Source organism: Parasteatoda tepidariorum, chromosome 10 (genome assembly GCF_043381705.1).
Source record: "Parasteatoda tepidariorum isolate YZ-2023 chromosome 10, CAS_Ptep_4.0, whole genome shotgun sequence".
Lineage (NCBI taxonomy): Eukaryota > Metazoa > Arthropoda > Arachnida > Araneae > Theridiidae > Parasteatoda > Parasteatoda tepidariorum.
The window spans coordinates 47,023,572-47,051,192 of NC_092213.1; the positions used below are offsets into that span (position 1 = coordinate 47,023,572).

Genomic DNA, 27,621 nt, shown 5'->3' on the forward strand with positions numbered 1-27,621 from the left:
TTAATGACTCGACAAATTTGACGTGCACCAGTCACAATTTACTACAAGGGAAAATTTCGTCCGGTGGAGATCAAACCCAAGTTCTCTTGGACATGGTCCCAGAGCCCTACCAACCAGGCTATCCCGGCCCATCTATTCGTTATTAATTGACTTCGTATTTCTTAAAAATCTGTTATGTATTAGTTTACCTCTTATTTTTCAAATATCTATTATTGTTAAATCAACCACAGCCACTTATCTATTAATTGGCTTAGTATCTATCATTTATTAGTCGTTACGTTATGAATATGCTTAAGAAGTTAATACTAAATACCCATTTTAAGAAAAAGGTTATATTAAAATAATCCTCGATTAATTTTTGTAAAGCCGGTTCAAAGTGCTCTTATTTCACAAACATTTTAAACTAAAAATACATTCTAGCTTACCTAGTAACTGTTAATACTCATTTGTGAGTTTATCTAAAGAGTAAATATTAAATAACAAATTTAAGGAAAAGGTGTTGATAGATTTGTCTCTGTTTAGTACTTATAAAATTTGAAAATGTTGATCAAAATGTTTTTCCTTCGACAGAAAGTTAATTTTAAAATCAATTAATTGACTTCGAGTACCTCAATTTATTATTCAACTTTATATTTTTTAAATATGTTAATTCATCAGTCGACCATAGTCCCTTATTTATTGACTAACCTAGTATCTATGATTCATAACCCATTATGTTATGAATAGGCTTGCAGAGTTAATGCTAAATGTGGAAGAAGAAAAAGCTGATTTTAGAGCAATTAGTTTTCGTTCATGTTGTTCAAAGCGCTTTTTTGAAAATTGAATCCTTTATTTGATAATAATAATAAAAGACGCTTAGCTATTAGTTGTTGGTAAGTTTGCTGAAAAGTGAAAATATTTCCTCCATTTTAATTAATTGCTTATTATTTTAGATTTCTTTTTCGTGCTTATTTTTTTACTATGTGAAAGACGCTCATTAAAATTAAAAATTATAAAACTCATAACACTCAATAAATGCAACTCAGACCTGACACGAAATTTTGAAAAATAAAACGTAATAAGTATACACAGATTTGGGTACTCAATGATTGAACATTCAAATTTAATTAGTTTTTACAATATATGCTGAGGGACATGTTGCCGAGTTTTTAAAGATAATGAATGATGTTTAAAGATAATGCTTTTTAATTTTGCGAATTTCGGAGTTTTCGTTAAAAACTTATAACACCTGTAACAGACAATTTTCAATTTTTAGAAACTTATTAAAGTTTATAAAAACAGGAATAAATGGAAATGGTATAAAAGAGTTTTCTTAACAAAAATTATTTAAACAATTTAGCATTTTTTAAGCTTAATTACAAAAAATTAAAAGTCAGCAAACTTGCACTTGAATAGGTTGCTCAAATACACATCCGCAGTTATTATTACTACTTTTAAGAACATTTTTGCAATTAAATTTGCTTCAGTACTATAAAAATTACTTCCTAACACCTTAAACCAGCGGATTCCATCATGAACTTTTCCATTATTTAAAATTCGAGTCGTTATTAAATAGAAACAACGTTGAATTTCAGCTTTTCATTCCCAAAGTTAAATTTTCATTCATACATTCTCATTTTTGTCTTCTTTTCCAAAATCCTTATCAGTAATATTTTCTTCTTTAATTTTCAGCGGGAGGTATCAGTTCACAAGAAATCATACTTCTTCACGAAAATCTGAAGAAAGTGTTCAATCACTTCAGTCAGTATCATCAGTCTCCTACATTCATTCACACACTTTATCTGACGATATTAAGAGACAATGCCTATGACCACGAAGTTGTGATACAGAAAATCCTAGACGGTAAGAACCTTTATTCTATGTTCCATTCCAGNTTGCAGAGTTAATGGCTAAATGTGGAAGAAGAAAAAGCTGATTTTAGAGCAATTAGTTTTCGTTAACGTTGTTCAAAGCGCTTTTTTGAAAAATAAATCCTTTATTTGATAATAATAATAATAATAAAAGACGCTTAGCTATTAGTTGTTGGTAAGTTTGCTGAAAAGTGAAAATATTTCCTTTATTTTAATTAATTGCTTATCATTTTAGATTTTTTTCGTGCTTATTATTTTACTATGTGAAAGACGCTCATTAAAATTAAAAATTATAAAACACATAACACTCAATAAATGCAACTCAGACCTGACACGAAATTTCGAAAAAACGAAATAAGTATGTACAGATTTGGGGTGTTCGAGGATTGCACATTTAAATTTCATTAGTTTTTACAATATATGCTGAGGGATATGTTGTCGAGTTTTTAAAGATAATGAAGGAAGCATAATGAATGATGTTTAAATATAATGCTTTTCAATTTTGTGAATAATGGACTTTTCATTAAAAACTTCTAACAATTGTAACAGACAGTTTTCAATTTTTAGAAATTTATTAAAGTTTATAAATACGGGAATAAATGGAAATGGTACAAAAGAGTTTTCTTAACAAAAACTATTTAAACAATTTAACATTTTTTAAGCTTAATTTCAAAAAATTAAAAGTCAGCAAACTTTCGAAGAAATTGCACTTGAATAGGTTAATCAAATACACATCCGCAGTTATTATGACTACTTTTAAGAACATTTTTGCAGTTAAATTTGCTGCAATACTATAAAAATTACTTCCTAACACCTTAAACCAGCGGATTCCATCATGAACTTTTCCATTAATTAAAATTCTAGTCGTTATTAAATAGAAGCAAAGCTGAATTTCAGCTTTTCATTCGCAAAGTTAAATTTTCATTCATACATTCTGATCTTTGTCTTCTTTTCCAAAATCCTTATCAGTAATATTTTCTTCTTTAATTTTCAGCGGGAGGTATCAGTTCACAAGAAATCATACTTCTTCACGAAAATCTGAAGAAAGTGTTCAATCACTTCAGTCAGTATCATCAGTCTCCTACATTCATTCACACACTTTATCTGACGATATTAAGAGACAATGCCTATGACCACGAAGTTGTGATACAGAAAATCCTAGACGGTAAGAACCTTTATTCTATGTTCAATTCCAGAATTTAATTTTATAAATTAAATTTAATAAAAGAAAAACTTCATCGGTTATCATAAAGTTATGTATTAAAAACTTAATTTCTGATATAAATAGTCTAAAAGTACAGAGATTTCTTAATTTTAAAGGTTTAAACCACAAAAAATCTAGGTAGGTAGTAGCATAATATCTATAGAATAATATGGCTGGGTCACATCTAAAGAAAGGATGATGGTGACTCAGTTAAGAAGCTGGATTTTGGAAAGTCTAATGGCAACCGAAAAAGGGAAGACCCAACACCAGATGGATTGGTCCTATGGAAAATGATCTTAATATCATGGACATCAGTAGATGGTGAAACCTAGCCTCTGATCGACCCATATGGAAAAGATTAGCGGCTGGTCGAGCCATATGGAAAAGATGATCTGTACTAGGTCATGCTGATGAAATAAAAAGTAGCACACTATACCAAACATTTTAATGTGCGCATAGAAATTATACCGTTCTTGATGAAAAATGCTCTTAAAAACAATTGAAAAGGTGGAATGAACAATTGGAAAAGGTGACATGTCATTATTTTGTTCCAAGCTTTTCATTTCTAAACATTGCTAGTTATTGACACAAACGTTCTGCATTTGACAAAAAACCGGAGCCCTTATTTTTTCATCCCCTTTAGTTTATCATAATGTAAATCATTGCGTTTCGCAAAAATAAAATAAATCTTAAGTAAACGTATCTCATTTGCTATTTCAGTTCAGAAAATTAATGACTAAAACCGACAAAAACGATCACATAAAATCACGCTAAGTAAACCGAACAAGAACATAAAGTTACAAAATTTTTATTTTCATATAGCGTTGAAAGACTAAGCTACTTGCAAGTCCAGCTGTGCACAGTGCAGGAACAGCTTTTTTTCTAGAAATCCGCATATTAGATTACAGGTGTATCAACCATTGGAATAGGGAATGAGAGTTTCCGAACAATATGCTATCACCGACAAAATGTGTATTGTATTTTATTACCTTTATACCGATTGGGAACAGATCCATAAATTTCATTTACGCATTGAAAAGCTTCTTAAATATTATTCAATATGTTGCTTTCGTTTAATCAGCCATTGATCTTGAGAGTACAGATTCAATAACTTCCTTATGAAACTTACCGCCTCTTGAAAAATATATTATGCATTTTACGCTGGTATGATAGTAACTTTCTGAAAAATTGGACAACTTATAACTTTGTCAGCTACTTGAATCATAACATAGTTTAGATCTACTGCAGTGGTAATAAGATGTTAAATTGAAACATGTTTAGTTTTAATTTGAAAAGTTATATCCAGAATCTAGCTTAAGCAGTGCGATGATATGATTTGATTTCATGATTTAAGCAACCAGAAGGTCAGCTGCACTGTTAGAATTTTTATTCTAAAATTATGGTAAAATAGCCGGCAGTAGTCTGTCCATCCAATTAACCGTAAAGTTTAGTGTAAAGAATTTTTATTTTACGGTTTTGAAACCGTTTACTACTAGTATGGTAAAAAAACCACGAATACAAAAGTATACGGTTTTTAACCATTTATTGCAATATTATCGTCATCAAAGAGCACCTACATTTTAATTCTAGCTTTGTGCTAGATAGCATTGTTTAAACAAATGCTTATTAAAATCATTTGTTTCTTGACCGTTAGCAGCAGAATTTATTACAATGCTACCGTCAAAGGGAATTAATTTATCTTTAATCAAATTATTGCCTCTCCGAATAATTAAGGCACTCATAGTTCAATTGGAGCTCTCGGCTGTATAGTTTACTAACAGTTGTGAACAAAATATATCTTCAAATAAAATTAATCGACAATCGGAATTTTTACCACTTTCCAACTGGCACAATTAATTTTAACTATAATTCTGTGTCTGATCCCTATGCAACTTACAATTGAATTTTAAATGTTGCAAGCAAAATCCTTTTTTTTTCTTTTTCTTTTTATCGGTAATGAAAATTTAGGCCACTTTCCAACAATGTCGAATACTAAGAAGAAGAAAATGATGAAATTAAAAAAAAATTTGAAAACTAAATTTTTAAGTGGAATGAAAAGAAGAAAATAATTCTATTTTGGTCACACCTAAAACGAAATGAAATAGGTAGCATCACCTTTCTAATAAATATCTATCACCACCGAAAGACATATTTGGAAAATGGCCTCCTAAGTTTTTCGCTTTAGGTATGACCAAAATGGAATTATTTTTATCTACTGGGAAAATATAGTTTTGTATAGTAGTCCACTAGGAAAATAAAGTTTTGTAAAATTTTTATTTTATTTTATTCCAATCAAATATCTAGCTTCCTGTTTAAGTAACTCAGTATTTTTTATAAATTGAATTATTAGTATGCACAATAAGGAAAAAGTATGGTCATTACTGTTATGCTGAAAGTATGCTATTTAACTGTTTTTTTGGCTCTATGGGAATACTCAAAAGCATGGTAATTTTTATCGAAGTTCTTTGGTAATGATTTTGGTACAGTTAACAGCAAAACATTGTTTTATAGTATAGGTTAAAATTCGGTAAATGTTATGAAATTTGGTAATTTTTCTCATGATAGCTTGGAGCATGGCATAAGAACTATTTATTCGTATGAGAACACCAAAAGCTGAGTAATTTTTGCCTAAACGCTTTGGTTATGATTTTTGTGAAATTAGCAATGAAACATTGTTTTATAATATGTTATAATATCTGGCTAATGTGGCAAAATCTGGTAATTTTTTAATGATACCTTAGAACATGTCATAAAAGCCTTTTATTTGATTAAATTTATTTTTCAGTTTTGTATTTTTTCATTAAATGTGAAGTAATAAGAAGTTATGCGAAGAATTATATGTGAGATAATAATTACGTTAAGCAGTAAGAACCTTAATTATTAAATTATAATTTCCGGTAAACTGTTACCATATGAGCGGAATAATTACGAAATGAATGGCTTAAATACCGTGTATATAAGTTTTATCATAAGGAATTATGTGTTGTTGTTGTTGTTTTTTTTTAGCAGAAATGTGATTATCATGGAGTATGGTAACTTTTCCTGCCTTTTTTTTTCTCTGTGCATTAAAAAATACGAATTACAAAAATATAACAGTTCTTAATTTCTCGTAAATTGCGTCCTAGGAAGTTGGTTGTTTTCTATTCCTAGGAAGGGGGTTGTTTTCTATTCCTAGGAAGTTGGTGGGGCGAACAATTCGAATCAATCCTCGGCATCCTCTGCTACGAATCATTACGCACAAGCTTTTAAGAAATATATACCCCATAGCTTTAAGTTTCATTCTGATAATTTTTTTCTTCGTCCCTACCTCAAATGAAAGAGAATTCAAGCGAATTTTCTCATAGGAAGTTTTGATAGATACCTCCTACCTTAGGTTTTTTTTTAAATTTTTTCTTTTTTAAAACTAAATTTTGAATCGCAACTCTTGCAGATCACTACACTTCAGCACTTCTACAGCTAGTAGATTTGCATTAGAAATTTGTTCCACCTCAGTTTGTTTCAATTTATTTTCATTTATTTATTTAAATCTTCTTGTAAATCGTAGGTATAAAACGGAGATGCGTGGAAGAAGTAGCAGACGACACACTACAATTGATTTTATTTAATTATTTACTTTCTAAGTTTATTTTTCTTCCCTTAAGTTCTAAATTGGCGAATTGATATTGACCAGTCTCCGTAATAGAATATGAAAATAAATTCAAAAAAAAAATTAAATCAATAAATAACTGCTCAAGACTTTTCCCTAATATTAAAGCATATTATGCACTTTCAGAAAAATTGATTTTACGTGGTCAATAACAAGACTTATTAACCGAATAAATTGTTTTTATGCCATGCTCTAAGGCATCATAACAAAATTACCAAATTTTACTGCACTATCCAAATTTTATCACACATTGTTAAACCACATTTTACTGTTAGTTTTACCAAAATCATTACCAAAGCGCTTCGGTAAAAATTATTGAGATTTTTGGTGTTCCCCTTGGAGCCGAAAACACGTTAATCTTTACCATATTCTGGTAATTTTGAGCAAATTTTTTTTTTCTCACTGCTGTAAGAAGGATTTTACTGACGCTACTCTCACAGTTACAGTAATTTTTTTCGACATCTTTTACAGCGTGCTTATTTATTTTTTTCTTGTTAACACTATTCAAATTCAAACCTGAAATGCAAAATTTATTGCTCAAGGATTTTAATTACGCTTTCAGGTGGTTACACACGCATGAAAAATATTTTATAAAAATTATTATTATCAATTCTAATTCCATCTTGGCTATTGATCAAACTTAAATTCCATACAACTTAAAAACACAATTATACTGAAATTAATTAAATTTTTATAAATCGTATTTCCACTGATAATACCTAATTATACTAATTATTAGCTGCTCTCTGATAATGAAAACTTGTTTATGCGTCATATATCTTTAAATATTTCCAATACTTTATTCAATTCCAGTGTTTTTATTGCATCATTCTACTAACACTTAAAATTAGTTATTTGTTCACACACGTTGATTGAATATTGTCGTGGTAATAGTCAATCAATATATATTAAAATTTTGTAAATTATACTTCATGTTCAATTCAATGATTTTGAATTTATTTATCTACTTAGAAGAAAAAAATCTGAAGAAAAAATCATTGTTAATTCATATTACATGATTTTTTTTTTCATTCTATATATACGTTAAAAAAACTTTATTGTGAAGCAATGCCAATTTTTCTGATTTTTTTTTAATTAATTCATATTGTAATACAAATTTTTAAAATTTTTTTCTGTGCGCATATTTTTACGATACATTTGAATGCATAGTCTAAAAAGTATATGAGTTTATAAATGATGAAAAGTTAGTTTAGTTCCTCATCAAAGTGTTTTGGATTCGCATACGTATAAATGAAATAAACTTTCACAAGGTTAATATAACGTTTTTTCCGGCGTAAAATAATTATTCCAATTTTTAAACTGATTTATTTAAAAAAAAATTTCAAATGCAGACAACAACAAATGCGTGCATATGTATAATTCAAATTTAAAATAATTAAATATTAAAATTCAATTATTTAATTAAATATAAAAATTCAATTATTTAATTAAATATTAAAACATACAATGAGAAAAAAGCATGGTCAAAACTACCGGAATAGAGTTCATTTTAAAGAGTTCTGCGTCTATGGAAAGACCAAAACTCTCGGTAATTTCTACTAATACGCTTTGGTAATGATTTGGGTAAAATTAACAATAAAACATGGCTTTATAACGTGTTATAAAATTTGGTTAATCCGGTAAAATTAGGTAGTTTTATCATGATATCTTAGAGCATGTCATAAAAGCCATTTATTTGACTAAATTTACTTTTCAGTTTGTATATTTTTACTAAATGTGAAGTAATAAGAATTTATGTGAGGTTATAATTATGTTAATTAATAAGAACTTTAATTAATGAATTGTTGTTGATAGTAAAATTAACAAATAAAAGTATGGTTTTATAATATATGATAAAATTTGCTAAATGTGATAAATTTTGTTAATCTTATCATGATACCTTAGGGCATGGCATAAAAACTATTCATTCGTTAAATTTATTTTTCAGTTTTGTTTTTTTACTAAATGTGTGGAAACAAGAACTATAATTTTGATTTTAATCTTATGATCTGATTTGAATTTTAGCTTTTCTTCTCGTAAAACGTAATTATATGATCTGAAAAAATTCCCAAATGAATGGTTTAAATACCATATGTTTTGATTTTATTAAAAAGAATTATGTTGTTTTTCTTACTCGAAAAGTTATTATCATACAGTACGTTACCATACAATACAGTACGTTACCATACAATTTTACCAGAATCTTTTCTCAGTGTACTTTTGAGGGAATCAGAATTAATTATCACTTAATTTTACCACAGAGGCATCTAGCATATTTATGCTCGTAATGTTGAGCAAAACTGGAAATATTCTATACATTCTACAAGCAAAGTAGATATTCTGTTAGTGGGATCAGTCGTTCATGACATAAAACGCTCTGGCAACGATGCTATTACTTTAAACGATGGACACTTTACTTTATTAAAACTTCTATACTACAAGATGATAAATGAAAAAAAAAAAAAAAGAATCTTATGGAATGGAGTTCAATTCCAAATTATGTTTAAAAAAATTAGGTTAAAAACTAAAACGTCTTTTCCAGTGATTTTAGAGAAAAAGGAATGAAAATTCTTTTACATTGCTTAAAAGTTATCCTTTTCTGGAAGAAAATGTTTATGCAGTTGAAACCTTGACATTCATAAATGATTACATTTGACAGGTTATGTTATTTCTCTTACGACATGTTGTACAATGCGATTCGCATTCCTGTTTTTTTTTTTTTTTTTTTTTTTTTTTTTTTTTTTTTTNTTTTTTTTTTTCCCTGTCGGTTTTAAGAGGCTGCATGTCATTATCTATCGTGTCTTTTTGAAGGATTTAATATCCGGCCATAAACCACCTCCCACCAACCTTCACTCTGACAATATATCCGACCAATCATCAACAGACCTGACGTCACTTGGGGATCCAGAAACGCGTGACGCCTGATTATTATATCTTGGTAACAATTCCCTCCAAGCTCCTCCCTTCTCTGTGTTGCAATAATGTTACCTGAGTGACCCCCAGCCAAACCAGCCGAATCCTCTCCAAAAAAGCTGTTTTAACAAAGTTTAATTTCCCTTGAAAATGTCAAACAAAATCCGGCCCAGCTCATAAATAACCATCAAAAGCATTGTTAGGCCGCACTCATCTGTAAGGCCAAAGGACATAACTCATCACAAGCCGGCATGTGCGTGAACTAGAAACCACATACTAACTCCCGCACATAACATACACAAAAAAATTTAATAAATAAATAAGTAAAAACTGTACGCGACACACCGAAATTTGTGACTGAGCTTTACACTTGACCACCGCCCCGTTAACGCACGCACAGGGTATGCCTATATAGATAGATAGAATATGATATAAATGATAAAAGAATAAAATAAAAAAAAGGAACCTTCTCGCATGCCCGACAACGAATCACAATGTTTTATGTCGCAATGGTAAACTCGTAAATTTCTCTCCCATATGGTGAATAAGCGAATAGGCAATAACATGACATGCACGGCTAATACAAGCAACGATTCGCATGAATTATTTCGTAGAAGAGGACATAGCTTGTATCTAGGTGTAGCCACATGCTTTCCCTAAAAGACCGTTTAGTTTAATAAAATTTTTTATTTAGTTTTCCTCTTCCACCCCACCTCTCTCTCTTCCCCGGATGAATTATTTTTCAGCACATTTTATGAGCTCTCTCTCAACGAGGTATACGACGTTGTTCAGAAAGTACATTTTCTTTCTTTCTTCGTTTCAAGTGCTTTTCATTTGAAGTACTTCACTGAATTTGTTATGAGAGAGATTTTAATTGTGCTTCATGAAGATGTTTGAAAGCTGGGTCTAAACATGAATTTTTCTTTTCTTTTTTTATTAGAAAAAAAAAACGAAGTTAAAAAATACAATTATTACAAATACATACGTTTTTTAAAAACTATTTTATTATATTTCGAAGAAACTGCGCAATAAAAAAGGGATCAAAAAATAAAAACTTTTTTTAGTTTGTGCATGGTGAAAGAAATTTTTATAAAATTACGGTACTAGTATGGTAATCACATTTCTGGAAAAAAGAAGAAAAAAAATAACCTAATTCTGGTAATAATTGCTGATTTTCAAAAGTTTAGTTTTTATTACCACGCATTTAGTAAAAGTACAAAACTGAAAAGTAAATTTAATCAAACAAATTGTTTTTATGCTGTGTTTCATGTGTCATAGGTATCATGATAAAATAACCAGATTTTACCACATTCGCTGCAAAACAGCATGATAATAAACCTCCTTTTACTGTTAAATTCCAAAATTCATTACCATGTGCTTTGATAAAAATTACAGTGCGTTGTAGTTTTCTAATGGACTCAAAAACATTGTAAAATTTATCATATTCTGATAGTTTTTTTACCCTCCCAACATTGGAAAAAATATCCGATTTAATCAACAAAAAAAAAATGATTGAATGTGGCATAAACAGACATACGATCGAATGTAACATAAACAGGCTGACGATCGAATGTAACATAAAGAGACAAGTGTCGAAGCATCGAAATAATTATTTTGCGTTTTGACATTGAAGAAATCGTTTTAACTTCATATATATACACACAAAATGTTTCGAAATATCTTTTTTTTTTTATAAAAGAAAAATCTACAAAATCCAACTTTTTTAAGTTTAAAAATCCTGAAACAATCGCATGAAATTGAAATTTAAGGTATTTAATTTGTTTTCGCACCTTTTTCTCTCAATAAACTTCAGATTTCTTATAATTACCTTAAAAAATATAACTGCTGAAATTAATTTTTGATTATGCTTGAATTATTACTAAATGTATTTGAAAACACTGATGGTTTTTAGATTGGCCCAAGTGCATAAATCATGTAGTTTTTTCAAAAACCTACATGAAAGGTGTATTTCATCTTTGAAATATTTAGTTAAATATTTAAAAAATGTAATTGAACTTCTAAAACATGTAGATTAATAATTAAATTGCAACTTGACACATTAAATTTATTTTTATGTAAGCACTTGCAACTCTTACACATTTAGCTGGTTTCATAAAAATTGCTTACAAAATGATAAATGAGCAAATAAAATACATGATTTCAGTGGTCCGTTATAATTTTCAATACGTTAAACGGCAAAATATATGGTAAATAATGCACAACTTAAAAAGGGAATAATGAAAAAATTCATTCTTTCTCGTTAGGGGCATTAAAAAAATTTTGTCTCGAAAAGTGATAAAAAAATCTAATAAGATGTTGAAAACTAATAAACTAAACTTTCCGGCGATTGTGTAAGCATTTGATAAACTTTATTCAAATTGTGCTTGAATACGTTTTTACTTACAAAAGGGATAAGGGTGATGCGTACAATACTCGATTGCGTTAAGAAAAATGTTTTAATTTAATCAACGATGTACGGTAAGTTCCCTAGTACTTTTGTTAAGATTGTAGTATAACAAATAAAAACAATGGCGCCGTTTTTTTATTTTTAAAATATACAACCAGTTAATCACAGAAGTTCCCTTGTTATAATGACCGAAAACTTCGACTTCCTAAAGGAAAACAATGTTTTTAAACTCAATAATAGTTTTAGTATGTTATGTTATGTTATGATAGCTCCCCTTATAACTCGCACTTTTGCTTTCCTCAAATTATTGTACAACTTTCTCGGCATTTTTTTCCTTTCATACAATTGTTGCCTTTTTTTCATTTTCTGTTTATTGTTGCCGATTTTTTTTTCCATCGAAACTTTCGGTAGACGTGGTAGAATACGATAGCCGTTCAACTATTAATTTCGCTGGAAATGATAAACTTTTTACAAATTGTAGTCATAACATTTTTTTCTCCAAGCGCCATCGTAGCGACGAACAAATTATGTTTAAAATAGTATTTATTTTAAGGAAATATTTGATATTGCGTTCATTTGTATTTCTAGTTTGTTTAGTATTATTAGGGGGGTTTGATATACTCCAAACATAAAAAAAAACTTTGGATTTTATAAATTGATTCTTTTGAGCTACGATGCTATTTGAGTTGTTTCTTTCTGTAATTGAACAAATTATATTGTTTTTGAAACCTCTTAAAAAAGTTTTTACGCAGAAAGCTTTAACTCTTTGAAATGTTTCCAATTTATACAAATATTTAAAAACACCATGATAGCAGCTTTTAACATATCATTTTTTTGATTTTATTCTAAAACTCGATATTACTTTTATTTATAAAATAAATTTATTTAAAGTATCGTCTGCAGTTAATTCAATACGTTAGTTAAAATTTTTGAAATGTGTGAAAAAAGTCTTATCAAATTTTTGACGATAACAAATATGTACAGTCCTCATGAAAAACTTATTTTGTGATTTAAAAATTCATATGTTTCTCGAGACCTATATCGTTCAAATTTTTCATTTTGTTTTAGTTACGTACGTTATAATGATGTAGAAACGTACTTTATAAATAACGTAGAGAGATTTTGTACCTTATAATTCATTTTTTTATCATTACTAAATAAAATATAACATGATAATCAATAAATATAATATTGAGTTCCGTTACATGAAATTATGATCATTTGATTAAAAATTATTCAGGATATTTTTTTTTTCATTTTGCTCACTATTCACGTAGAAACAAATTCTGGCAAAATTGCCGTGTTGTTTAGAAATAACATTTCTAGTTAAAATAAATTACTTAATTTTGGTTAATAAAATAAAGAGTGTTGGTAAAATTACAGAGAATTATTTAAAACGCTAAGTTTCTGTCAAAAAGTTGAAAAATATTCACATGAGATTCGATTTAGTAACTTTCCAAAAACAAAGAAAGGAAAACTCTGCACGGAGAAAAAAATTCTGGTAAAATTACCGTACTGTATGTTAATGAAAATTCTGGTAAAATAAACTATAATTTTGGTCAATGAAACCATAATATAGCGTATTAAAACCATTCATTCAGTAATTTTTCGTATTGATGAATTACAAAAAAATTTATGGCTTACCGGAACTTCTGAGTTCTTATTACCACACATTCATAAAAAAAAATACAAAACTGAAAATAAATTTAACTGAAAAAAGTTATTTTTATTACCCAAAGTGCTTCGGTAAAAAGTATCGATTTATATCAATCTATTTTCTTTTTCAAGAATTTGCCAAATTTTTTGAAAATAAGTTGTCAAACAAAAAGATTTTAAATTAGTTTTCTAGACCGATGTCCGAATTACTATCGTTAGAGGCAATTATCTGAAATTACTGAACATCCATCGCACTTTCAATTCGTTTTGAGATAAATTTTTCATTAACTATGACACTAAGATCAAAGAATTTTTCAAACAACTGATGACATCACAATGTTTGAGTAATGAGCAAGTGATTTATCTTGAAAATAATTACCATCTATAGTTTCAAAGCTTGATTATGGATGCTCAAAGTCACCTTAAGAACGAATGATGTAATTTATTACGTATTTGTGAAATGAGAGCAAAGGCAAATGCGTTGCGTATGGATTAAAACAATTTCTATTTATTTATATATTTTTCACTTGAAAACATTCACAAAAGATTTTCCCATCATCTTTTCTTTTTTTAAATAAATAAATAAAAACGGTAGCACATTACTACATATAGGAATACTTTACAGTTAATGATTAGTGAACGATTTTAATTCAACTTGATTTTTCATATAAAAATCACGCAAAATACCTGAAATTATCTCATGTCTGTTAGTTAGTTATTATTATTTTTTTGACACAAACTTGCCAATTTGGCAAGATTTTCCTACCAAGATAAAGCTCTTAAAATTTGCGAACAATTTTAATTTTTTTAAAATTTTTATAAGCCCACAATGTAAAAAATTCCGGATCGAATTACGGTATAAAAATTACGCATTTTGAAGACATCATCCGTAAAATAACAATTTACCGTAAAGGATGGTACGATTTGCAGTAATTATTACCGTAAAAATTGAGGTATATAAGATATTTTGTTCCGTAACATGTTCCGGTAAAAATGGATTTTAAGGTAATAAGTACTACCTTTTACCGTAATTGATCCAGAATTCTTTTCAGTGCAGATAATGCAGAGTTGGCGTAAGTTTTCAATTATTAAAATAAAATGAAAAACCAATCGTAAATGAATTTTATTTTCACAAAACTGGTTTTTCTTCGTTGACATTTTGCGCATGGGGTACTTGCTAAAGATGAGCTAAACTTAACCTAAAACTCAATAACTGTTACAAATTCACTAAAGTTACAAAAAAAGCCTTATTTCATACGCGCATAGTCATCGAAAAATAGCGTTATTTTGATGAAACTGTCCTTGGAATAACGTAGCAGGGATTTCAAAACGAAAAAAAAGGGTTAAATTTATTTTTAACTTCTTTTTCTAAATTGACTTTTCCTAAAGAAGTCAATTTTATGTGCTTTGGGATATGGTGAAAGCTCATTTCCATCAATCAAAACTTCCAAGAAAATAGTCGGGATCAAGGAAACGTATTTACGGCCATTCTCTCGGAAAATTTCAGCAACTGCCTGTTTATGTTTCTTGATTTTTCCCAGCCGTTTGAAATATATGTTTCTAACTCTCATAATTGCGCCACTGAAATAGTAGCTTTTATTTTTCCATAGTACAAATAAGGTAAGGAAAGGTTTTTGTAATTGTAAGTTATGACTCACTCGAAAATTATCGCGAGGATTTCTTTCCTCCGACCTCCATATGGGAGGAAAGGGTTATTTTCTCTGAGATTCTTCCAAAATATATTCCCAGAAATCGCTCATTTCTGCAACCAGCCTGCCTGCTGGAACTTTTTTTTCTTTTTTAAGTTCCGAATAAAACAGTATATTTTTGTTGACATCATAAGTGTTGTTTATGACAAACTATGCATTATCCAGTTACGCCAGAGCTTTTTTGTTTTTATTAACAAGAAACGCTCGCGATTGCCTCCTGCCTTTGTTTTTTTCCCCCCAACTAATTTTAAACCATATTTTTGGTTATTTTCAATATATTAATATACTTCAAAACATTAAATTAATAATAATTAAATTCGTTTCATTTTATTTAATTTTTAAGACATTTAAAACTCTTCTTGTCTTGAAATAATGAAAAAAATATCGTGGCGACAACTCTGAGATTCTAACTCCCATTAAGCCGGTTATGAGATTGATAGCTTAACCCGTTCGGTTACAGATTGTACCTAGCTGCAAGAAATAAGCCGCATAAAGTGGCTGCAAACTGCATAAGGTGGACCCAGTAACCGCGAATAAAAGTCTGATTGTTTATTTGTATTAGGTGAAAACAGTCAACAAACGATTTTTCTCACGAGTAGAATCTTGAGTAGGATCTTATTTTTTATGGTTATTTGATTATTTTGTTGAATATAGTAAAATCAAAATTGAATAAATTGTTATTTAATCATTTTTTCACTGAAATTTCTAGCTGTGTAGGAATTAGCTTTTTTTTTTTTTTATAATTTTGAATTAGGCATCCAGATGATTTTAAATTTTTTATTCGAATCAAGCTGAATGCCAGTACGTTCATCATTTGTATTTTGAAAACGTAATTATAGTTATGGGTGTTTTCTTCTTTCTAGAAAAGTTGTATATCTCCCTTTATACACACGAGTGCCTTTGGATACTCTTTATAATGATTCCTTTTTTTTGTCTAAACTGAGACTTTTTCAAAGTTGACTGTGAGACACAATGGCTCAAGATCTTATAGAATTGAAGAAGTGGAATGCGAAACCATTCACGATTCTCATTTCAATTCAGCTGTTTCCTATTTTAATGCGATGTTTAAACATATTCTGCCCTTTTCTGTTCAACTATTTTTATGTAACCTCTTATTATTTCAGATTCACAAAATTGCATGCTTAAGTTTCGAAAAGAACTATCAAAATAAAAGCATTGGAAACGAAAATGAATGTAAAATAAAACATTCCTTACTATGCATGCTATGCTTAGAGGGTTTTTTTTCTTGATCTTTTGTTTATCTGACGAAAATATATTTATATTTTGAGCTTTTTAATTCTGAAATCATTCAGTGTTTTGATATCAATTTATAGAAAAGAAGCATTAATTTATTGAATTACGAAGTAAACAAAATTCATAGAATTTTGATGGAACTGAAGTATTTCTACGTATTCAAAAAAAATTTAATTTCTACATTTCAAATGTCTAATCGTACCCATCTTACGGGTGCTAATTTAAAGCTTTTTAAGTAATTAAAAAACAAATTGATTAATAGTGGCGGATAATTCGTAACGCAAAATAAAAATTGTTTTTATTAACACTTTTTTATTACTTATTGGGGTATCAAAGGAGACAAATATGTGCAAAAATTTGATTCTCATTAATTTTTAAAATTTTATTTTCAATTTCTTATTTTTATGGGTTTTTATTTGATAATCTAATATGAAATTTCAAATCGTATTTTAGTAGATATTAGTATTATTTAGAGATATTTGTAGGCTATCACTTTTTAAAAAAAAAATTTTATTAAACCCAAACAGTAGAGTTTCATTGAAGATTGCATTATCCGTTATAAGCAAATATGATATTCTATTTTTGAGTTTAGATTTTAGAATTTGAAATTAAGGTAAACCGAAACTTATGAGATAAATAACGGTCAAAATTATTAGCACTAAGAATAAAGTATGGTCAAAACTACCAGAATAGGGTTAAATTTACTGTGTTTCTGGCTCTATGGGAACACCAAAAAGCTTGGCAATTTTTACCAAAGCTCTTTCAGGGATCTGTCCAGGCCAAATTTACTACCGTTTAGCGGTACTTTCACAAATTCATATTTAGGAAAAACGGTATACAAAATACTTTTTCTTAAAATTTTATTTTTGTATCCCATAAGAAATGAAAAATCCATATTTTTGTGTTGATTTTTTAATATAATTTTTAATTTTCACAAATTGCGTCTAAATTTTCACAAAATAGGTACCTTTCAGAAAAACTTAGACAGACCCCTGAGGTAATAATTCTGGTTCAATTACCATAAAATACGATAAAATTTAGTAAATGTTATAAAATTTGGTATCATGATTTCTTGGAGCATGGCATAAAAACCATTAATTCGCTTAAATTTGCTTTTAACTTTTATAATTTCAACTAAATGTTAATAAAAACTATAATTTTGAAAATCAGAATTTTCTGTAAATCGTTACCATATTAACTGAAAAATTACCAAATGACGGGTTTATAAATACCATATATTTTAGTTTATTGCCAGAATTATGTTTTTTTTTATCAGAAATATCTTTACCATACAAAACGGTAATTTTACCATAGTTTTTTTTCTTTGTGTGGGCAGCTTATTTTAGTGACGTAACCTATTATAAGAAAATGACGCTTAACGAATTATATCTCGAATCGAATTTGAAAGCATTAAAATATCGGAATTCACATTTGCATTTAAGGCAGTGCTTGGTCACGTCTAGTTTTGACTGATTAATCATGTTCGTTGTCTAGTACGAGAGTATGATTATGGATGTTGATCAGCCACAAAATTCATCATAAGAAATCAAAACACAAAAGTTTAAGTGGCCGGTGATTAAAAAGTGCTTAGACAGAGATAGTGACTGTTTTTAGCATTTGAATTGTTTATTCGTTTGCGTTTTTATTGTTTATTTTGTCTGTGTGGCGACTTTCTATGTAAATTTATTTTAAAAACGTGCCGCGTCGTTAAATAATTCCTTTTATAATAATTCGAAATCAAATCTAGCTTTGTTTTTTAAAAGTATCCGAATCAAAAAATAAACTTCTCACATTGATTTAGGAATTCTTCATTGGGCGAGACATAGTGTTTTTTTTTTCATATGCTTTTTAAATATTTAACCGTCCCTTTATTCAGCGAAAACAACCATTAAGGGTTTGTGTTTTTTTGAAGCTTTTGACAGCAGATCTTCAATTTTACTAATCCATGTGTGATGGAGTAGAATTTTAATGAAAGTTATCACTCAAAAGCAGATTTTTGAAGGTTTTTTGTCCTCATCTGAAACATTATTTTTTAAGTAATAACGAAAGTTTGAACTGATGGATTTGTATAAAATATGTAAATTATATGAAAATTTTGAAGTATAAGAATTTGTGAAATATAAATGACGAAAAATTGTTCAGTATTTTTTTTAATTTTGTTTAAATTTGTATTTTTAGAAGTGTTTTTATATTGTTATTCATACTTATCATTATTTGGCATCATTATTTCTTTTCTGTTAATGCAAATTTATTACGTATTGTATATAATTAATGAATGCATTTTGAAGAATTAGACCTTTAAATGAATGAAATACGCTATTATAATCACTGACAGGATATATATATATATACAATACACACATTCATTCGTCTAAAATCATACTGTTGTTGGGTTTTTTTACAAATCTTGTATAGTTTAACACCGTTACTGACACTGCTTTGTTTGACAGTGTTAAAATGCAGGATTTAATTGTAAAGCCTGACGTGTAAAGAAAAAATTCCTCACATTTAACATTTGCAGCTGAGGGAAGAAAAAATATTAAAATTATGCGTTAGAGTATTTGAGATCTAAGTTTTTAAACTCTGTATTTTTTATAATATTTTATTTTTAATTCTGATACAAGTCAAATTATTTGAAAAGTTTCTTATACCAATTTCAAATGAAAAATGTATTTACGTGTGTTCAGTTTTTAACGTTATATTTCACATAATATTTTAAGCCCTTATTCATATTAAATATTCATTTTGAAACCAAACAATTTTAAAATTTTGTATATGAAATATTCCCTATTCCCGTTTTCATTCATTATTGATGTATTATTAAACTTTATTCAATTCAAAAACTCTCTTCGACATTGGAAATGAAATCTACAAGTAGAGTTTCCAATAAAAAGTTTGAAGAAAAAATGACACGTAAAACATTGTATTGAAATTAAAGTAGTAGGGGAGAGTGGGGTCAATTGTAACAGGGTACGATTGTAACAGAGCAAAAATTTCGAGTGTCGGGTTTTAGATTTGGTTCTTTGGTGGCGCACAAGGTGTATTTAATAAATCTACATGTACACCCCTGATGGCAACCATTTCTAGGTACTTTTGAAAGAGTTACATCACAAAAGATATTTTCACGCTACGCAAGTAATTTTTTTGGTATTAGAATATTATATTGCAACAAAGTAATTTTGTTTAAATAAATAAAAATTATTAACCGAATATGTNTCTACAAGTAGAGTTTCCAATAAAAAGTTGAAAAAAATGACACGTAAAACATTGTATTGAAATTAAAGTAGTACACTTATAATTTTGAATAAGAAAATTGCCATTCATTAAAATAAAATACTTCAAAATTACTCTCATTTTCATACGCAATATTGTTAATGCAATTAAAAGTTAATTTTATGCTCGAGAACGAATTGCGAATCGTTAATATTTTTTTTTTATTATTATTCCGTAGGGGGAAAAAATCAAAATAATGATTTATAGACAAATAAGAACCAGTTAATTCTCAAGATCAAACATCAAAGTTTTTAATATAAAAAGTATTAAACAAAGAAAAATATTATTTTTATTTTACAACTTCTATGTTAATGAACAGTATTAATAATTTTAGAAAAACCCAACAATCCAAAATATTGTTACTTTTATTACGAGTTTCCTCTTCTGTAAGATTTGAACCATAAGAAATGACGATGAAAACATAAAATTTAACAATACCCGGAATATTATAAAATCATCAAACTAAAATACTTCGTTCTACACGTTTTTTTCTTGGAAAAAGTAGAAAAAAAGTACTATATCTCTTTTTAATGCGCATCATAAGAGTTTCATTTGTTTCTCAGCAAGCAGTATTCTTCCTCTCGCAACACAATGAACAATATTTTTCAATTTCTCTAAAATGATGATCATTTCATAATAGTGAGTTATTGTTCTTTTTTTTAATGGGACAATTGTAGCAAATCGAGAGCTACCGATAATCGTTAGAAGCGCATAAAACTCAAACTTAGACTCTGTTAATAACCACGAATTAAAAAGATATTTTTTACTATCATTTTTAATACTTCGTCATTACTTTATTAATGACGTGTCCCAACGTAGAAAACAATAATTCTCAGTGTATGCGCAGTAAAATAAAAAAAATAAAAAAAACTTGTGGATCACCGGATGTTGGTACAAAACGACGGTTTCCCAAAGTATCTCATAAATTTGAAACATTGCATTGTTTTCTACTCAAGTAATGAATCACGTTCGGGGGGTGTGCGTTTCCCTTCTATCTCGTGCACTCCGAACGACAATTGGTTGCGTTTTTTTAAGTATATAGGGGGACAATATGAAGTATTCATAAGTGCAATTTCAGATATATTTGCCATCTTCAGTATAGTGCCATTTGAAATTTCTACCAAGGGGATGAATTTACGAATTTTACCTTAGCAGTTTTATTGTAGTTGTTAGTTTTAAGATTTAACTGCAAGAATAGTTTCAGATATATTAGCCATCTTTAGTTGTGGCAGTTGAAATTTCTTGGAATCGACACCTTAATATATACCATTTGATGAATGTACTAATTTCGCTTTTGAACTTCTTTTTTAGTTGACTGTTTGTCTTGAGATTAGATTGCAAATACATTTTCAGATATACCTGTATGTTAGTCTTCAGATTAGATTGCACGTACTATTTCAGATATATCATTCATCTTGCATCGTGCCAATAGAAATTTTTGTTAAATATGCAAAAGAAAAACAGTTTTTAATTTAATTTCGCAAAATTTGAAATATTTTTCGGTATGAACCAGAGATGAACTATACTAACAAAGTTTATTTCATGTTTTTTAACAATGCCTTATTACGAAAATACTCCTTAATAACTTTCCCGACTCAAAAACTCATATAAACATGAAGCTAACCTCTTCGTGCCGAGCTGACACGTAAGGTCTCGAATCTTTTTCTGCTGCTGTCTTTGGACAGGAACCCGCTTCTTCCCATTTAGTTAATCCTGCTCTACTAAGATCTTCCTTAATGCATCTTTGCAATGTTAGTCTCGGTAACCCTCTTTTTCTCTTTCCGTCTGGCGCCCATGAGCTTGCTACATTAGCAGGATTGTTTCTATCTGTTCTTAGTATGTGGCCATCTCCATCTTTGTTTTAAAATTTCTTCATTCTTTCTTCATCAACTTAAGATAATATAATCGTCGTTTTAAAAAATGAATCACTCAGAAGATTACATTTTCTGTGTATCTACTAATGTGCCTGTTAGCCAACCTCTTTTCTTCCTGAATTTTTTTTAATATATCACTAAACAAAGCTCCCTTCAAAAAGAATTAATAATTTTGCAACACAAGTTAGAAAATAATAATTAAAAGGATTGTAATAATAAACATTAATGTTTGAAATATAAATTATTTTTAAAGCACTGTACTTAACGGTACTTAACCATCATTTAGTTCACTATGAATTCGATTGACTTCTATGATATATTTTTTGATATTGAGGATTATTTTGTAAAATTAATTTAACATTTAATACTTAATTAATTTCAAACCGTTTTTAAGCCATTCCCTTTTCACATTGTACTTACACTTATATCGCTAATTATTTTATTAAATAAAATTACCTTCTTAACTGAAAAAAAAGTTTAAAAAGTGTATTAGTTAAATACCTTTGTTTTTGTAACTTATTTTTTTTACGTTAAAAAAAATCAAAAATGTGTTTGATCTCAACAAGAACTAGCGAGTTTTCAAGGGCGATATTCTTTTAATTTTTATATGGTCCCTTTAAACTAATGTTATGCCACTTTTCAATAAATGCCTACTCATACACAGGAACAAAGTCTTTAATTGTCGGCATTAACAGTTATTTATTCCGCGAATCTATGCCTGGCCAGGTGCCCGAGAACAATAGATAGAATGGCTTTATTACTGGAATGTTTTCTTTTTTATACTTTGAATGAGAAATATTAATTCATATATGAATGCTGCTATAAATAAAGATATTGTGAGTTTCACAGAAGATACCATTTAAAAGTAGAAATGTATCCAGAGAAAGTTTAGTTTTTAAAGTTTAGAAATAAATCTAGATGATAAATTTATAGCTATAATTTTTCTTCTTTTACTAATAGAATTATAGAAACACGTTAAACAAATAGTATTTTAAAAATCAGTTGCAATTTAGATATTTTTTCTTCATGATCTTAGATGCTTCTTAGGTTCCATTGTATTTAAAGCATGGTTTATGACTCTTCAAACTTTATAACTTTAAAGGTGCTTCTAATTTCGTACTTTTGAAATATGCCCATGATCATGTTAAATGCATGACTTTTCATTGTTCACTTTCATACTCAGTTTTAGTAATGAAATAGTTAAGATAGTTATGAAAATCAATCAAGGTTTATATTTACACGTTAATACAGAAACATTTTGCAAAAACTAGTGCAAGGTGTGAAAAATCTCCAAATTTTTAGATGCCAATGAAATTTTTGCATGGCCGAACATCTTTTTCTGTTGCATATTAACAAAAATATATTACTTTTACTTTCTTTTATATTTTAAATTAATAATCAAGAAGAAAGAGAATTTGCGACGAAATTTTTCTTCCGCGGAATGGCGTCCTTTTAAGGTTAAAAATAATCTACCCAATAGGAATTTTTACTTGCCGAGCGTGTTGAATCATAATATTGTTGATATTTGATGCTAATTTAATAACTGAAAAAAACGAATTAATGCGAATCTACTGAAAATCATTTATCAGGAGTCTCATGTAAAATTACGCAGATTTAAAATAAAAAGTTTCTGTTAAAATAAAGAAACAAATATTTACAGGAGACGCAGTATAATATGGCAGAAATAAAGCAAAACTCTGGACATTATTTCCTTAGACACTAAGCATTTCTGAAACCAACGGGGACCTTATATTAGGGGAGAATCCAAATCACTAAAATACGATTGAAAAAGTATTCACCGATCAGACGCACCCAGATAGAACCACTGAAAATCCGGTGGCATGCAAAGACTTTGCGCAACGAATCGGCGACGCTTATCTATGAAATAAATAAAGATACATTGATTTATCAAATGTTTAAAGAAAACCAATTTTTATTGTAACTCTGTTAACGAGAAACTCGGATAAATGTGTTTAACATTTTAACAAAGATACTTGATTTTCCTACTATATTTTTGCAGAAATTGTTTACAGTTGAATCAAAGCATATTATTGTACTTCTTGAACTTGATTACGTGTTACTATTGGTCAACTTCTCCGGTAAGATTATTCAATTTAACACTTCATTGAGTGTGCGCCTAATTTGAACAATATTATGATTTAAGGTTCAGTGCTTGCTGCCTATTAAAACCACGTTGGTTCTGTGAACATTTGATTTTATAAGACGTTTAATTTCTAAAACCTGAATATCTACAAAAAGAAAAAAAATTCCGAAGTTAAACTTTATAATACACCAGAAGTTAAATGGATTATTACATTTATATTATTACATTATATATAGACTAAACAGCTTTACAGTGTTAGATGCAAAGTGAAGTTCATTGTTTATTTACTTTCTAATGTGGAAAAAATAGAAAATTCTAGCTATTCAGACCAGAAAATTTAGGGTTCTTATTAATTTAAACGAATGCCTTGCGATGATTTGATTATACAGAACAAACGGTGATAATGATGTTAACTAAAGATAGTTTCAGTTTGTTTTGATATTGTAATGATTCCGTTCTTGCAGATTTGATTTTTAAAAAAACAGCTTATTTTATGATTCAGTGGTTTTATTTGTGGCAGTTTCTTTGATCAACATACACTGAGAAAAAAAGTATGGTCAAAATTACCAGAATTTGTTAACATTTTTGGTTTCTGGTTCTTTGAAACACCAAAAGCTCGTTAATTTTTACCGACGTGCTTCTGTAAAAATTCTACTAAAATTAACAACAAAATTGAATTTTATAACATGAAAAAATTTGAAAATGTGGTAAAATATGGCAATTTTATCGCAATACCCTAGAGCATAGCCATTTATTCAATTAAATTTACTTTTCGGTTTTGTATTTTTTATTAAATTTGTGGTAATACGAACTATAATTTTGAAAATCAGAACTTCCAGCAAACCGTTACCATATGGACGGAAAAATTACTAAATAAGTGTTTAAATACCGGTTAAGTTTTCTTTTTCTTTTTTTTTTCACTAGAAATGTCATTACCATACAGAACGTTAATTTTGCCAGAAATTTCGCGCCATGTTGTACCAATTTTTTACGAGTATAGGGAATGATATAAGATCAAATTATTGCTTTTAACCTCTTCATAGGAATGTCTTTCGCTATCATTAAAGAAATCCATACGAACAATTCCAGAAGGGCTTTTAGTTTTGAAATATTTGACCAGCTTCATGCAAAATCCAAAAAATAAAACAAAAAGTCTTATTTAGCCAGAAATATATAATTTTGAACTCGTTAAAAAGACCACAAATTTCGATTTAAAGGAGGAAGAAAAAAAAGGAAATTTAAACCTAAGCTTTAAGTTTTTCTTTTTCACTATTAAAATAGTTTTACAAAAATACTAACCTCATGCATTCCTTTTATTTCAATTTATGCGTTTTATTGCAATTATTTTCCAAAAAAACATATAGCCCAGAAGAACTCGCCTTAGTAATTTAAAATTCTAAGTGCCGTGTATGAAGTGTTATTTTCAAAACGCAACGGTGAGATTTGTGTTTTTATTCACGATCTCTTCCCCCGTTTTAGACAGCAGATCCGTCAAAACGTTCGGACCCCCGTCTGGCAATATAAAGTGTCTAGTCTGTTGTCTCGGTGGATAGATGCGTTTGTAATGAATGGTTCAATATTGCAAAACAACATCCCACTGTAAACATCGTGAACAGCGAAATTATGAAACAAAAATGAAAAATAAAAATTAAAGTTAAAAATAAAAAAATACCGTCTTTCTGTCTCGTTTGGGAGAGGGACCTATTTTACCTTAAGAAAAGATAAGTTTCAAATAACAATAAAGAGTGAATAAGGATACATACCGAAGAAATAAAATGATTTAAAATTTTATTTTCTTGTATAACTTGAATTCAAAGGAAAAAATATTTTTCTTTGTCTTTTTTTCATATTTTGTTCGGATATGTGTGCACGGAATTGTTAATCAGGCTCTGAGAAGAACATTTTTCGTGACCATAAGATACTTATAACTATATATTATTTCTTAGTTTAGCGGTAACTTTTTTATTTGGCTCCGTCATTACTATTGTTATTTAATCCCGTTTTCTATAACACAGGTGTTAGTAATTTCGAAAATAAATAACTATCACTAAATAAACTGAATTTTACTCCACGAAACCTTAAATAAGTTTCGAAATATTTTATTTTGCTAATGTCTCACGAATGAAAACATAGAATATATTCATTATAAAAATGAATCAGAAAAAACATATTCTGTGCTTTAATTTTCACGACTAAAATAATATCTTTATTGTAATTACAGATTTGATTTTATCATCTTAGGTTAATGGAAGATTCTTATCATGAGTTTGACCTATTATTATATATATATTTTTGAGTATATAACATAAGTTATTTTATTTATATATTAGAAAGTATAATAGCCGGGATAGCCTGGTTGGCAGGGCTCTGGACTCACGTTCGTGAAAACGGGAGTTCGAATCTAGCCAGCTGAAGACCCCCTGTGTAGTAAATGGTAACTGGAGCACGCTAAATCTGTCGGGTAGCAAAATCCTCCATGTAAAACATATCCCATAGCAAATTGTACCTCTGGGTGTACTGAATCGGAGATTTATATTTCTCTGGTCCAGGTTGAAATTGCGATCTGTGGATGAACGAATGGATGTATGAGTGGGTCCGCCCAATAAACGGGTGTGACGTATGGGTGTGGCAGAAGTCAAATTCTTGGTCATAGATGGTGCCACTAGAAAACAAGAACTATCACACCCCTTGCCTTAATATCCTACGACAACAACAACAGATCGTATAACAAATTTTAATTACTAATAATTATTATTTTTTAATTATTCTTGCTATCATTATTATTTAAAATTTTATTATTTAAATGCGAACACGAGAGCTGATTCATTATATTATAATAATTTATATTTTAACAGTTTCAGTTATTTATATACATTATTTAAATATTAATTTTAATTAATAATTATCTATTAATATTAATTTTAATTAATATTAATAATATCATCAATGTTATACATTATTTTAATAATAAGAAGAGCAAATTTATTATCAAAAAGTCCTCTTTACCTATAGCAATAGGATGAATTTATTAATGACCTTATTATAATTATGCAGTAGCAATAATTGAAGTAATTATTGTTATCCATTATTTTTATATAGTATTTTTGTATTAATATTTATTAAAAAATTTTTGTTTTTTTTACTAACTTTTTATTTGTATTTTTACCACTGATTTGCAATAGATCTCAGTAATAGTCAATTTTTATCACTAATGGGTTTTGAGGTCAATAATTTATTAGGTTTGTATATTGAATTTGTAAGTTTAATAATCAATTAATTTTCGTTGTAGGATTTGTAGGCATTAATTGTGTAAATTTATTCTTTTTCCTACAAAGAATGGAAATGTTAAATTGGATTATGTGCTTCAATACTAAGAAGAGAGAAATATTTTTAATGATGTATCATTAAATAATTCTATTTTCACATTTTTCTATTAAAAAAAGTCTTAAAATTATCATTAAAATTTTACTTGACTGAACTAAAAATTAATGTAGTAAAATAGTGCATAGTCCCAAATACAGTTTAAAATAGTTTTCAGAAATATTTTGTAAGTAGCTTAAAATTTAAAAGCTATGCGTTAAATTATTTCTTTAGAAAAATTTTTTATGTATTTTTACTTCGAATGGCAGCATCAGTAATTATTTATTTAAATTACATAACTGCGAGAATCTTTCAAAACTCGTTCAGCTTGGTTTACTCCCTGCATTATTGCTTCCTATTCACTTACATGT

The 27,621-nt window shown here is 28.5% G+C and overlaps 1 protein-coding gene across 2 annotated transcripts in view; it reads left to right on the plus strand.

Annotated features, from left to right (window-relative positions):
- The window catches only part of LOC107443843 (doublesex- and mab-3-related transcription factor 1A), a 172,613-nt gene that overhangs the window by 105,482 nt on the left and 39,510 nt on the right, over positions 1–27,621 (plus strand). For both annotated transcript variants that reach the window (XM_043050834.2, XM_071187113.1), the window contains exon 2: positions 2,845–3,015. In XM_043050834.2, the coding sequence (XP_042906768.2) occupies positions 2,845–3,015 (171 nt within the window). The remainder of the gene's footprint in view (positions 1–2,844; positions 3,016–27,621) is intronic.